Here is a 13,848-nt window from a genome sequence, read left to right as displayed (position 1 = left end):
AAACCAACATGTGAACCAGTGCAGAGAGGTCGACACCTCAGTGTGACTCACTCTGTGCCAAGACTGAGGAGTCCTGGGCAGGGAAGGTTTTGGGGGGCACGGGGCTGTGTGCAAGACACCACGTGACCTTGGTTTAATGCCTGTAGGCGTGTCACATGTCCGTTAATGTCAATGGAAATGAAAGTAAGAAGAAGAGAAGCTAAAGATCCAAAGCAAAGAAAGGTGTCAACACACTTTTCAGCTTTCTTCCCGTCCTTGGGGGGATTTCCTTTTTTTGAAAAGCAAAGTGTTTTCCAGAACTGGGAATGGATGTAGGACACAAATGTCTTCAGCTACGGGGACACAGACACCTGGTGCCAGTGTAGATGCCCTGAGAACCCTTGCCCAGCCTCCACCTGCAGCTTGAAGGTGCTCTGGTCTCCCACAGGTTCTCTGTGATAGATGCCGATCCCAGGCCAGCACTCAGCTACACTGGGGCCCCTGGAAGTGGCACTGCCTGTTTATGGTCAGACAACTGGTGTCTGCCTGGAAAGGTCCACAATTATTTTTTTTTTAACATTTTAAAAAAAATACAAGCACATTTTCATCAGCCAAATCATTGGAGTGCTTTTAAGAAATGGCAACGTTTTCCCACCATGACACAATAGGAATTTCCTGGAAGTGTTCTCAGGGCAGGAGAAGAAATATTGATCTTCCCCTGTTCTTGTAGTACCACTGCTCTGTCTATTATTTCATCTCCCCCGTCATTCAGGTGTTTCCACCTCTCCTGATTCAATGGCCATGTCTAAGGACATCTTGTCAGCAAACTATCTGGATGTATGCCCTTTGCTCTCAGGTTTCCTCCTCCACCTGCTCTTTGGTCATTCAGATGCCTCTCAACTGTCTGGTGTCTGCTTTGAGCTTCAGGGAGTTAGAAACTTGCCCCATCTTTCAGGAGTCTAATTAACTCTTCAGTCAACACCTGAATTGTGTTTATGCCTGCCCTTTCTTATGTCTCTGTCTAAAACTGTTCTTGAACAGAAATCCCTTGTGAAAGGTGGACCACATTAGATCTGCTTGGACGTAGCATACAGCAGGGGAGAGAGGTTTAAAGTTTATTAAATTGTGTCATGTTTAACTTTTGTTTGTTGGCAATGAAGAGAAACCTTTCTGTGCCTGTGTGCAGCCCAGTTCTCTAAGGAAAGCAGGGGGGAGCTGGTGCAAAGGAGCTGTAACACCCAGCTGCAGACCTCAGTGGAGAAGTCTGGTGTAAGGAAAAGTGAGTGACGGCTGTGTGGGGCTCAGCTGATGGCTGGGGTTAAACCATGACAATTGACTATTTAAAAAATTGTGGGAAGTGAATGCATGCCCTCAAGACTTCTCTGCTACTGTACGTAGAGAGGAGAAGGGAGAGTTCCAAGGCAAGAACCAGCTGTTCTGCAGGAATTTTAGCAGCATCAGTGCAATGACTGGCTTTTAAAAATAAGCTTAAATCTGTACAGAAAAATGGTTCAATGACATGAAAGGAGTATGGAATGTTTCAGTTTATGATGAATTTGTCACGAATGAGTGGTTTTAAGGCCGCATAAAGAATCACTGGCAAAGGTATTGGCAAAGGGTGATTTTAATAGAAATTTATAGAAATGTGACTTAACAGAATGCGATGGCAATGTTCACTCTCATTACATGGATTAAGTATACACAGGGAAAAATCGTTTCAGAATTGTCTTGGAGTGATTTGTACAGAGGTTGAGGATAAAAGGGTCAGGGGGACCCTCCCGTTGAGTCACGAGGTTCAGAGAAGATCCGACTGGACCCAATCTTAGTCTCAGACTTGGACAACGGTTTATGGACAGTTACAAAAGGAATAAGGAGGCCCTTCCGTTGAGTCACGAGGTTCAGAGTAGACCCCCTTGCTCTCTAAACTCCTTCTCAGAGAGGAGTCTAGGTGCGGCCTAGGATCTACCCTTAGTCTCAGACCTGGGCAACGGTTTATGACTAAAGGGTTAAGGGTGTTTAGCAGCAAGTGTGTTCAGCAGTGCCTAAACATGAATCAATCTGACAGCTATCAAAGAGTTAGTTAAGTTACTACAAATACTAAAACAACATAAACACAGATTATACTTGTTAGTAATTGTAAATGCGCAAAAAGATCTAGGTCAATCTGTATATATATATGCAGATGAATATGGTACTGTCGTGGTTTAACCTGGCAGCAGCCAAATACCACGCAGCCGCTCGCTCACCCCCCCTGCGGGTGGGATGGGGGAGAGAATCAGAAGGGTAAAAGTGAGAAAAACTCGTGGGTTGAGATAAAGACAGTTTAATAGGGAAAGCAGAAGCCGCGCACACAAGCAAAGCAAAACAAGGAATTCATTCACCACTTCCCATCGGCAGGCAGGTGTTCAGCCATCGCCAGGAAAGCAGGGCTCCATCACGCGTAACGGTTACTTGGGAAGACACACGCCATCACTCCAAACATCCCCCCTCCTTCTTCTTCACCCAGCCTTATATGCTGAGCATGACGTCATATGGTATGGAATAGCCTATTGGCCAGCTGGGCCAGCCGCCCTGGCCACACTCCCTCCCAGTCCCCTGCACATCTGGCAGGACATGGGAAGATGAAAAGTCCTTGACTAGCGTAAACAATACCTAGCAACAACCAAAACATCAGCGTGTCATCAACATTATTCTCACACTACATCCAAAACACAGCACTATACCACTTAATAGGAAGAAAATCAACTCCATCCCAGCCAAAACCAGGACAGTATCCACCCCTTATTCCACACCATTTACATCATGCTCAGGTCCCATACTATCCAATACATTCTCATTACCCACCATCCCCCTTCCCATCTTTTGATATAATACACAGATATCATTCCCTTAGTCTATGGACCACCCCTGTAAAATGTTCATAAAATATCCATAAATGTCCACAAAATGTCCACTGCGTTCATTTAGTCCATGACTTTGGGCTCCATCTGTTATGGTGGTCACTCAGGTCAGCAGAGGTGGTGTGTTGCGTGGAGTTACTGGGCACCAAAGCCAGCTCAGGTCGGGTCACTGCTGCACCTGCGCTGCTTCTTGTAAAGTTTGTCCTCCGTTGGTTCAGGTGGTTCCTGCTATAGTAATTCCTATAACATGCAACTCAAATCATGGGTTACAACAATTTAAAGGTATATCCATTACAATCTCCACCCCTGGTCCCTTTGGGCCAGATCACAGGTTTAACATTGCAATGAACTCCTCCCCTTGCCCCTGCTCCGGCTTGGACTTATCCACAGACTGCAGTCTCTTAGGGGTGTACCTGCTCCAAGTGGAGCCTTACCTATGAGCCACAGTCTCTCCAGAGGTATACCTGCTGCGGCACAGACTTGTCCACAGCCACAGTCGCTTCGAGGTGCACCAGTCCCAGCGTGGCCTTACCCACAGCCACAGTCCCTTCAGAAGTAAACCTGCTCCGAAATGGCCTTACCCATGGCTGCAATCTCTCCAGGGGTGTACCTCCCCTGTAATGGGCTTATCCATGGCCACATGCTTTGAGGTGCTCCAGCATGGCCTCATGCACAGCCACTGACACTTCAAGGTGTACCTGCGGCAGCATGGACTTATCCACAGCCACAGATGCTTTGAGGTGTACCTTCTCCAAGGTTGCCAGTTGCAAGGTTGTACGTTAGGTATAAAGAGAGGAAACCTGCTCCGAAGGAGATGACGTAACTTACTGAAGGAGGAGAGGTGTTTATTCCAGATAAAGCACTACAGAGTTTTAGATATGGCTGTCATAAAATTTTCCATAAGCAACAAATGATTCTGACCTGCCCTGCAGCAAGATTTTAGAGGTTGTTTCTGTTTTCTTAGTGCCACTAGAAAAGAGTGACAGATATAGTTCAGTGCCATGGAGGGAATCTTCATAGCACTGGGGGTGTTTTTGTATAAAATTTGATACTTACCAATTTGTTTAGATTTATGAAAGTCATATGGTTTGGTTTTCGGTAGTGCTGTGAGGAGCAGGGAGTTGGACTCCATGATCCTTATGGGTGCCTTCCAACTTGAGATATTCTAGGATTCTAGGATTGTGAGTGCCATGGAAAGGCATTTAAAGGACAATGCAATCATCAGGCACAGTCAGCATGGGTTCACAAAGGGAAGGTCCTGTGTAACCAATCTGATACCCTTCTATGATAAGGTCACCTGCCTTGTGGATGAAGGGAAGGCGGTGGATGCAGTTTTTCTGGATGTCGGAAAGGCTTTTGATACCGTCCCTCACAGCATCCTTCTGGGCAAGTTGTCCAGCCGTGAGATGAGGGGGTTCCCGGAGCACTCACGGGTGAAGAACTGGCTGGACGGCAGGGCTCAAAGTGTCGCAGTGACCGGGGCTGCATCTGGCTGGCAGCTGGTCACCAGTGGTGTTCCTCAGGGCTCCATCCTGGGGCCAGTTCTATATATTTATCAATGTTCAATGTATTTCTCAATGATCTGGAGGCAGGAGTGGAATCCGTTGTTAGCAAGTTTGCTGATGATCCCAAACTGGGAGGTGCTGTTGACTCTCGAGGGACGAGAGGCCTTGCCGAGGGATCCAGCTAGGTTGGAGCATTGAGCAGTCATCCTGAAGGGCATGACATTCAAGGAGTCAAAATGCCGGGATCTACACCTGGGACGGAGTAACGCTCCGGACACAAGTACAGAGTGGGAGGGGAGTGGCTGGAGAGCAGCCCTGCAGAAAGGGGTCTGGGGGTGCTGGTTGGCAGCAGGCTCCATGTGAGTCTCAGCCTGGGCTTGCCCCACAGCAGTGCCTGCTGCAGGGTGCTGCAGAGCTCGGGGCACTCACACCACAGCCCCAGCCTCTCGGAAGGACCCAGAAGCTCCTGGGGGTGGGGAGGCGCTCTCATCCTCCCCATCACTCCCAGGGATCGAGACCGGCAATGGCCCAAGGAATTGGTTCCGTCACTCTTGGTGTGTGGTTGTATCCTTTCCAGAAGAGCCCCCAGACAGCCGGTGCCACCCCCACCCCCAGGTCCAGTGGCACAGGAGCTGCCCCAAGCTGCTGAACAGAAAAACCTCTTTCTCCTGCTTCTTGCCTTCTTTCTGACCCATGCGTGGTGCTCCACTCTTCTCCAGGGAAACCCCTGCTCCACAGAGAGCCTTTCCCCAGGGGAGTGTGTCCGTGCTGGCCTGGCCAGTTGTTGCTGGCTCCCTCCCCTGAGGTGCCCACAGGGCCCGGAGCTGGTGCTGCTGCTCTGCAGAGCTGCCCTGGCACCATGGGCTGACTCCATCCTGGCCATGCTGGTGCGGGAGTGAAGCAGATCTGGCCAGACTGGCATCACTGCCCTGACAGGTTTCTCCCATGGCTCTGGGCTGTGATACTCTGAGAAATCACAGGGCCTTTCCGCTCTTTCAGGATGTGTTCAGGTGTGTCACTGCATCCAGCCCATGGCTCCTCACTGAAGATGATGTGAATCACTCTTCAGGCGGCCTTCCTCGTGCCTGCTGTGTCTCCGCTGCCTCTGTGGCATTGCAGAGCCCCATTGGGCTGTGCATCCTTCAGGTTAGCCCTTTTCCTTTGGGTGACTCCACTTTTGGGGAAGTTTTGGAAACCTCCATTCGTTTTCCACCCCGAGGCACCCAGTTACTCAGAGATGCCCTGTGCTCTCCTGGTGGGTTCAGATCCCCTCTCAGAAGGCCGGGCATCTTTGACCAGCCCTGCCATATGTGAGAGAGCCTCAAGTAGATGCCTTTTGACTGTCCAGGATCTCCATGGCATTGGGCACCAGTAAAGTGAAGGCTCACTCCAGCCCTCATTCCCTCACACATCAAGCCATGCCCTTGTCCCCCTAAGCCAATGCAGCACCCAAGCCCAACAGCAGGGCCTTTTAGCCTGCAATTCCCTGAGCGTATTCTGCACTCCACTGTGGAAAGAAGAGCCCAAGCTGCACACGCTGCACGCAGGCAATCCCCTTTATTTACAGACATGCCACAAAGGAGGCCAGCATTAGCGCAGTGATAGACTCATGGAGAGAAGGCCTTTGGGCCAGACAGACTGGCTTCAGCCTCTTGAGAAGGAGGGTGAAAGCAAACATTTCTGAGCAAACACGATTATAACCAGTACAATGCCCGAAGGACACAAGATGCCTGAGATCACTTGGAGAAACCTTGTGAAGAGAGATGGGCAGCTTATTTCTGCTGAAATACTACTTCTCGAATCAGGTTCTTCAGGGCATCCTTGAGTTCCTTGTTCCTCATGCTGTAGATGAGGGGGTTGACTGCTGGAGGTACCACTGAGTACAGAACTGTCACCACCAGATCCAGGGATGGGGAGGACATAGAGGGTGGCTTCAGGTGAGCAAACACGACAGTGCTGCCAAACAGGGAGACCACAGCCAGGTGAGGGATGCACGTGGAAAAGGCTTTGTGCCGTCCCTGCTCAGAGGGGATCCTCAGCACAGCCCTGAAGATCTGCACATAAGACACCACAATGAACACAAAACACCCCAAACCTAAAGAAAAGGTAACCACAAGAAGCCCAATTTCGCTGAGGTAGGCGTGTGAGCAGGAGAGCTTGAGGAGTGGGGGGATTTCACAGAAGAACTGGTCCACAGCATTGCCCTTGCAGAGGGGCAGTGAAAATGTATTGGCGGTGTGCAGCAGACCAGTGACAAACCCACTGCCCCAGGCAGCTGCTGCCATGTGGACACAAGCTCTGCTGCCCAGGAGGGTCCCGTAGTGCAGGGGTTGGCAGATGGCAACATAGCGGTCATAGGCCATGATGGTGAGAATATAATACTCTGCCACTAACAAGAAGGCAAAGAGAAAGAGTTGGACAGCACATCCCAAGTAGGAAATGGCCCTGGTGTCCCAGAGGGAATTGGTCATGGATTTGGGAACAGTGGTGGAGATGCAGCCCAGGTCAAGGATGGAGAGGTTGAGGAGGAAGAAGTACATGGGGGTGTGGAGGCGGTGGTCGCAGGCTATGGCGGTGATGATGAGGCCGTTGCCCAGCAGGGCAGCCAGGTAGATGCCCAGGAAGAGCCAGAAGTGCAAGAGCTGCAGCTCCCGCGTGTCTGCGAAGGCCAGGAGAAGGAAGTGGGTGATGGAGCTGGTGTTGGACATCTGCTGCCTCTGGGCATGGGGGACTGTCCAAGAGGGAAAAGACAGTGACAAGTTAGGAGAGACTTCTCTGAGCAAAAGCAAAGCCATTTCTCATAGGACACCCCCAAAATGTCTCTCTCCATTCAGGAAGACCTTTGGCAGGTCCCTTGCACGAGCTCTGGTTGGTGCTGGCTGAGGGTGCCCCAGGGAGCCGCAGGCTCTGCTATGGGCTCTGGAGGAGTCAGTCCTGCCTCACAGCAATAGGTAAACAGGAACACGGGGTGATCTCAGATTAAATCCACTCGTGATATCAAAGAGCTTCTCAGCATTGTCGCTGCCAATTCACCTGCCTGCAGAGCAGAGCTGTGGGGTTTTGGTTTGTGCCTTCTGGTCTGGTTGCCCCACCACAGCTGAGCAGTGTTTCTAATGCAGAAATCCTGGGCATTTCTGCTGCACTGCAAGTGAAATCGTGTGGGTCCTGAGAGGCAAAGGGACTGTCCCTCAGTGCAGAGTGAGGACAGCCGCTCTGTCCATCAGCCCTGAGCTCAGCTGCCCTGTGCTGGCAGCTCTTTCAGCTGGAGGATTCTGGCACTCGCGTGTTCCCCCCAAAAGAAACGGGACAGTGCTGGGAGCAGAGGAATCCACGTTCTGAGTGCACATCTCCAAAGCCCTCACCCCATCGTACCTGAGGAGGATCTCAGCTCTCCCCTCCCAACCACGGACACACAGGGCTCCTTACAGCTGCCCACATACAGCCACCCAGCAGCATTTCAATGGCCTTAGCACCGAGGAGTCTTCTCCATGGGGCTCCTGCATGACATAGAGATGCCACGGGAGAGCTTTGCCCTACTGGAGGGCAGCCTGCAGCCCAGCAGGACCTCCCAAGGAAAGACTCAACTGTCTAAATTTCCTGTGTCCTGGAGGGAGGGTGAGATGTGTGCCAGCCGCACACCCTGCAGTACCCAGAGCCCCAAAGGTTAACAGGGTGCGAGTTGGATGCTTTTCCTCCACGGACATACGGGCATGACAGTAGACACAGCGTTGGTGTCTGAGCTGCACTTCAATCCTCACCCCCCCCAGCAGTGAGTGTCACAGTAAGAACAAGGGCGTCAGGGAGAAGAAGAGAACGTGCCAAAGTTCCCCTGCCAAGGGAGGCAGGGGAAGGAGACACAGTCAGAGGCTTGAGTTTTTCTCCTCTTTGGTGGTCAGGCTGCTGGGAAGGCAACTCATGGCCAAGTGTCCATGACATGAAGGGCAGAGGCTCTGCTGTGTGAGTGAGGAGAGCAGGGGGTTGCTCCAGGGAAAGCATCTGCACTGCAGGGGATGGCAGGGAGGTGCCTGAACCCCTCCTGCCATGGCCTTTCTGGGAGCAGTTCTCTCTTCCTCGCTGCCCATGGCTCTGCTGCCTGGAGCTCTTCTGGGCCAGGACCTGTTTCTCTGCCCTCACGGCTCCTCCCTCTTCATGCTCACAGAGCCCATCCACCCTGCTGCGTGCTCAGCTCTGCCCTGCAGACACCTCCTGGCAGCAGGGCACTGCCCAGGGACATCTCGGTGTGTGCAGGGGCTAAGGAGCAGCTCAGGCAAGTCCTAACGAGAACTGGGGTCTCATTGCCTACTCCAGAGCAGAGCAATCAATTCCCATCTCCCACTGCCCACCCAGACAACCCAGGGGAGAAAACTCAAAGCACACACTTCTTCCCTTTCAGGTAATCCCCTACCTCGACACCCATCTTTAACATGACCCTCTGCAAATGTCCTCCGGGTGATGGAGAAGCCTGAGTAGCCCTGACCCACGCTGCACCCTCTGGACAGCAGAAGGACCCTACCCTGCCGGGGCTCACTCCTTCCACCCACAGCTTCTCCCCACAGCGTCGTGGGGAGCTCCCCGGGCAGGCTGAGTGCTGACCCTGCCCTGGTGCACAGCCCCCTGGGGCGCAGGGACCCTGCTCGGAAGGGCAGCCCTGGCCACCCCTGCCTGCACACACGCCTTCACACGCTGGAGCAGTGCCCAGGAGAAGGCAGCCGTCATGCCCTCTCCTTCTGACGGTGCAGCAGGGAAGCCCTGCTCTGCAGCACGTCCTCCTCCTCTACAGCAGGGAAGCTGTGAGAGTCCTTCTGAAAGATCATAGTTGCTGTGGCATGTACCAGCTTTTGGATATCCCTCCAGGAACAGCAGCTACATTGTCCTGCACCCAGGCACTTACCATGTAGAGGGCTGTGAAGATCTCTCCGCGCAGTGAGCTCTCAGCATCCTCCCACTCCAGACTGCCTTTACGCTCTCTCTGCCTCGCTCCCTCCCCTCGGTGCCTGCAGGCAGTGCCCTCAGCCCTGCTGTGCTTTGCAGAGGAGCTGCTCCTGGGCAGAGCTGTCTCTCTGCAGCACTGCCCACTTGCCAGGAGCTCCCTCCTTCCAGGAGCGCGGCCCAGCTCAGCAGCAGAGGACCAGCCCAAGGCAGCACTTGCTCTGCCCCTCGGGGCTCCCTCGAGGGGTCCCTGGGGCTCCAGGGGAACCTGCTGGGAAACAGCCTGAAGTCATCCCTGATCTTCCCTCCCTCAGCTGCGCAGAGACACTTCCTTCTCCTCTCAGGAAAAGACTTGGCCATGAGAATCCCCTTTCTTTGTCCCAGCATTAGACAGGACTCCCAGGAAGGTGACAAGCAAAGACCTAATTTCTCCAAGCTGGGGGATATCCTCACTTGAATGAAATAGGCATTTCAGTGTGGCTTTGTAGTCCTAGGGCTCGAAAGACATTCAGCTCTCTGTTGTCCACGCCATGTCTCTGCTCTGAAGCAAAGCCTTTGCACACAGGGGGTCTTGGGCGCTTGGGACCAGGTTTCCTTAGGGCAGGGACGAGCTTGCCTGCTTCCACAGCTGCAGGGCTCCAGCCCAAACGTGCAGCAATGGCCTCAGCCAGGGCCACAGGCAGGAAGAGCTGGAGCTGCTCCTGAGGAGACAGAGCTGTGACATGGTTGCAGAGCTCAGGACAGCTGCTCTTCAAGGACAGCATCCTCCAAGCTCAGCAAGGGGCCAGGTTGAAACTCCCTCTGAACTTGAAAGGCCATTGAAGGGCACCAGAAGGAGTGTTCACTACTTCAGGAACAGTTAAAGAAGAAACAAAGGTGCTGTGTGGCCACTGCTGAATGTGGTGAGAGCAGGAGCAGATAGATCTGAGATCCTCTGTGTCCTCTTTGCCTCAGTCTTCCCCAGCAAGGTCTGCCAGGCCTCTGGGACTCGGGGCAGGACTCTGGAGGAGATCAAGCAGCGGTGCATGGGGATCAAGTCAGGGATCACTTGAGCCAACGCAATCCTTACCAGTCGAGGGGACAGGAGGGGCGGCATCCCAGGGAGCTGAGAGAGCAGCCCAAGGTCACAGTGAAGCCACTCTCCAGCATCTTTCAAAGGTGGTGGTGTCTGTGGGGATTCCCTGATGACTCGCAGCACCCAAACCTTGCACGCACCTTTCAAAACTGCCCCAAGGATGTGCAGAGGAGCAGAAGGCTGTGCCCCCGATCGTGTTCCCTCAGATCCCATTTCTGGGGGTCTGAAAGAGAAGGTGACTGGATTTACTGGATTTCGCTTGTCTCTCGCCATCCTCTTTGCTTTCTGTGGTGAAAGGACAGGACTGCTGGACACAGGGAGACCAGTGGTTGTCTTTTAACCTGGAAGTCAGTGAAGTTTTCAACATCACCCCCCCACAATATTCTTGTGCCCACGTTCGGACATTATGGTCTGCATGGGTGGATAAGTAGATGGGTAAATAACCAGATGGATGGTTGGGCTCAGAGGGACGTGATCAATGCGTGGTACTCTGCCTGCAGGCATCGAGCTAGTAGGGTCCTGCAGGGGTCTGTCCTGCCGTCTGCCCTCTTTAACGTGCTTTTAATGACCCGGAGGAGATGAGCGAGTGCTTTTTCATCGCATTTGCAGATGGACACCATATTGAGGAGAGCAGACACTGCACTGGAGGGCAGGCCTGCCATCCCAAAGAACAGAGACAGGCCACAGGGATTCGCAAAAAGTAACATCATGATGTCCAGGAAACACAAATTTGCAAATCCTGCCTTGAGGTGCACCAATCCCATGCAATGACAGAGGCCAGGGGCTGTGTGGCTGGGTAGCAGCTCTGTGGGAAAGGCTCTGCTGGTCCTTGTATTTCATCAGGCAAAACGTGAGCCATCACCAAAGGCGACCAACAGCATCCTTTGCTTCTCTCTTCATTCCTTGAAATTACAAGTGCTTCTCTTTTCTTATCCTAATACCCTCCAAAAAGAACAGCCTACCCTCTGAAACCTTTCCCCATTGGCCGTGCATTTCTTTTTTTCGTGCCCTCTTTTGGCATTTCTGAGATGGTTGCTGTGGAAGTTTTCAACCTTGGGTAGCAGCTCCATTGAGCACATCATTCTCTTTCAGTCCTTGGAGTGTCCTGCAATTCCCCATATTGTTACCCTGTTTGAGACACTGACCCACAAACCTTAACTGCTGATGTGTTGGAGTTTCAGTCCAGAGGGACCGTGACACACATGGGGACTTGGCCAACAGAAACCTTCTGAAGTTTTAAAGGCGAAGGGGGCAAGGTCTGCACTGGGTCAGAAGAACCTCGTGCCTCAGGACAGGCTGGGACCTGACTGGCTGAGGATTGTTCTGAGGAGAAGGGCATGGGTGTTCTGGTGGACGCCATAGGAGCCCATGGGTTTCCCATTTTGAAAGGAGGATGGAGAAACTGGAGAAGATCCAGAGGAAGTCTGTTTCCATGGGCTTAGGAGCCTAAAGCACATGAGGTGTGTGGAGAGGCTGAGGCAACTGGGCCTCTTTAGTCTGCTGAAGGGGAGGCACAGGGCAGTCTAAAAGCAGGTGACACCTGCCTGGAGAGGTGGTGGAGCCAAGCTCTTCTGCAATGGCAGATGGTATGGCAGAGACAACAGCCACAAGCTTCTTCCCGGGGGCTTCAGACTGGGCCTCAGGAAAAACTGGCTAGGAGGGTGATGCTGCAGTGCAGCAGGACACCCAGAGACTCTCTGTGCTCTCCATCTTTGGAGGTTTTCAGGTTTCAGCTCTACAAAGTCACAGTGGACCTGACCCGCCGTTTGTGATTCCCCACCTCTAGAGAGGTTTGCTGCTTACCAGGGACTCATATAAGGGATGTCACCAAGAGGCTTCCAAGACTCCTACAATCCACTGACTATTATCCGCTGCTGTTGTTTCACGTGGGCAGCAGTGCCTCAGCCAGGAGTAGTCTGAGGGCTATCAAGAAGGGTTACAGAGCCCAGGGAGCGATGGGAAGGGACTCTGCACCTGAAGAGCAGCACAGAGGAACTCCAGCCAGTAAGACAGCTTCGTCGGGGCCCAACTTAAATGCCTCTATGCAAACGCACGGAGCATGGGGAATAAACAAGAGGAGTTAGAGACGTGCACACGCCTGCAGGGCTACGATCTTATTGGCATCAGGGAGACGTGGTGGGATGGCTCCTGTGATTGGAGTGTTGGGATGGAGGGATACAGGCTCTTTAGGAAGGACAGGCAGGGGAGACGAGGAGGGGATGTCGCCCTCTATGTCAATGACCAGCATGGAGCTCCGCCTGGCGATGGATGAGGAGCCGATGAGAGCTTATGGGTCAGGATTAAAGGGAGGGCAGGGACAGGTGACATTATGGTGGGGGTCTGCTACAGGTCACCCGACCAGGAAGACCGAGCAGATGAGGCCCTCTATAGACAGACAGAAGCAGCCTCACGTTCACAAGCCCTGGTCCTCATGGGGGACTTCAACCACCTTGATATCCATTGGAGGGACAACACGGCAGAGTATAAGCAATCCGGGATGTTCCTGGAATGCATCGATGATAACTTCCTTCTCCAAGTGATAGAGGAGCCAACGAGGAGAGGTGCTATGTTGTTCTCACCAACAAGGAGGGGCTGGTGGGGAATGTGAAGCTCAAGGGCAGCCTTGGCTGCAGTGACCATGAAGTGGTGGAGTTCAAGATCGTTAGGGCACCGAGGAGGGCGCACAGCAAGCTCAGTACCCTGGACTTGAGGAGAGCAGACATTAGCCTCTTCAGGGATCTGCTTGGTAGAGTGCCACAGGATAAAGCCCTGGAGGGAAGAGGGGCCCAATAAAGATGGTTAATACTTAAGGATCACCACCTCCAAGATCAGGAGCGATGCATCCCAACAAAGAGGAAGTCAATCAAAACCACTAGGAAGCCTGCATGGATGAACAAGGAGCTCCTGGACAAACTCAAACACAAAAAGGAAGCCTACAGAGGGTGGGAGCAAGGACAGGTAGCCTGGGAGGAATACAGAGAAATTGTCCAATCGGCCAGGGATCAGGTTAGCAAAGCTAAAGCCCTAAGAGAATTAAATCTGGCCAGGGACATCAAGGGCAACAAGAAAAGCTTCTATAGGTGCGTCGGGGATAAAAGGAAGACTAGGGAAAATGTGGACCCTCTCTGGAATGAAACGGGAGACGTGGTTACCCGAGATACAGAGAAGGCTGAGGTACTCAATGACTTTTTTGCCTCAGCCTTCACCAGCAAGTGCTCAAGCCTCAGTGCCCAGGCTGCAGAAAGCAAAGGCAGGGATTGGGAGAATGAAGAGCTGCCCAATGTAGGAGAAGATCGGGTTTGAGACCGTCTAAGGAACTTGAAGGTGCACAAGTCCATGGGACCTGATGAGATCCATCCATGGGTTCTGAAGGAACTGGTGGATGACATTGCTAAGCCACGATCCATGATAGTTGAGAAGCCGTGGCAGTCCAGTGAAGTTCCCGCTGACTGGAAAAGGG

At 52.6% G+C, this 13,848-nt stretch overlaps 1 protein-coding gene across 1 annotated transcript; it reads right to left on the bottom strand.

The window, feature by feature from the left end:
- Window positions 1-6,156: 6,156 nt before the first annotated feature.
- Window positions 6,157-7,092, bottom strand: LOC142076430 (olfactory receptor 14C36-like). The gene has a single exon (XM_075138731.1). It carries the CDS (start codon window positions 7,090-7,092, stop codon window positions 6,157-6,159), a length of 936 nt encoding a protein of 311 aa, XP_074994832.1.
- Window positions 7,093-13,848: the final 6,756 nt, after the last annotated feature.

The sequence above is a fragment of the Calonectris borealis genome, unplaced genomic scaffold (genome assembly GCF_964195595.1).
Source record: "Calonectris borealis unplaced genomic scaffold, bCalBor7.hap1.2 HAP1_SCAFFOLD_49, whole genome shotgun sequence".
NCBI lineage: Eukaryota > Metazoa > Chordata > Aves > Procellariiformes > Procellariidae > Calonectris > Calonectris borealis.
This window is presented reverse-complemented; position numbering and strand designations above follow the sequence as displayed.

Coding starts and splice junctions, on each gene's coding strand:
- LOC142076430 (XM_075138731.1), bottom strand. CDS start 7,092: ATGTCCAACACCAGCTCCATCACCCACTTCCTTCTCCTGGCCTTCGCA.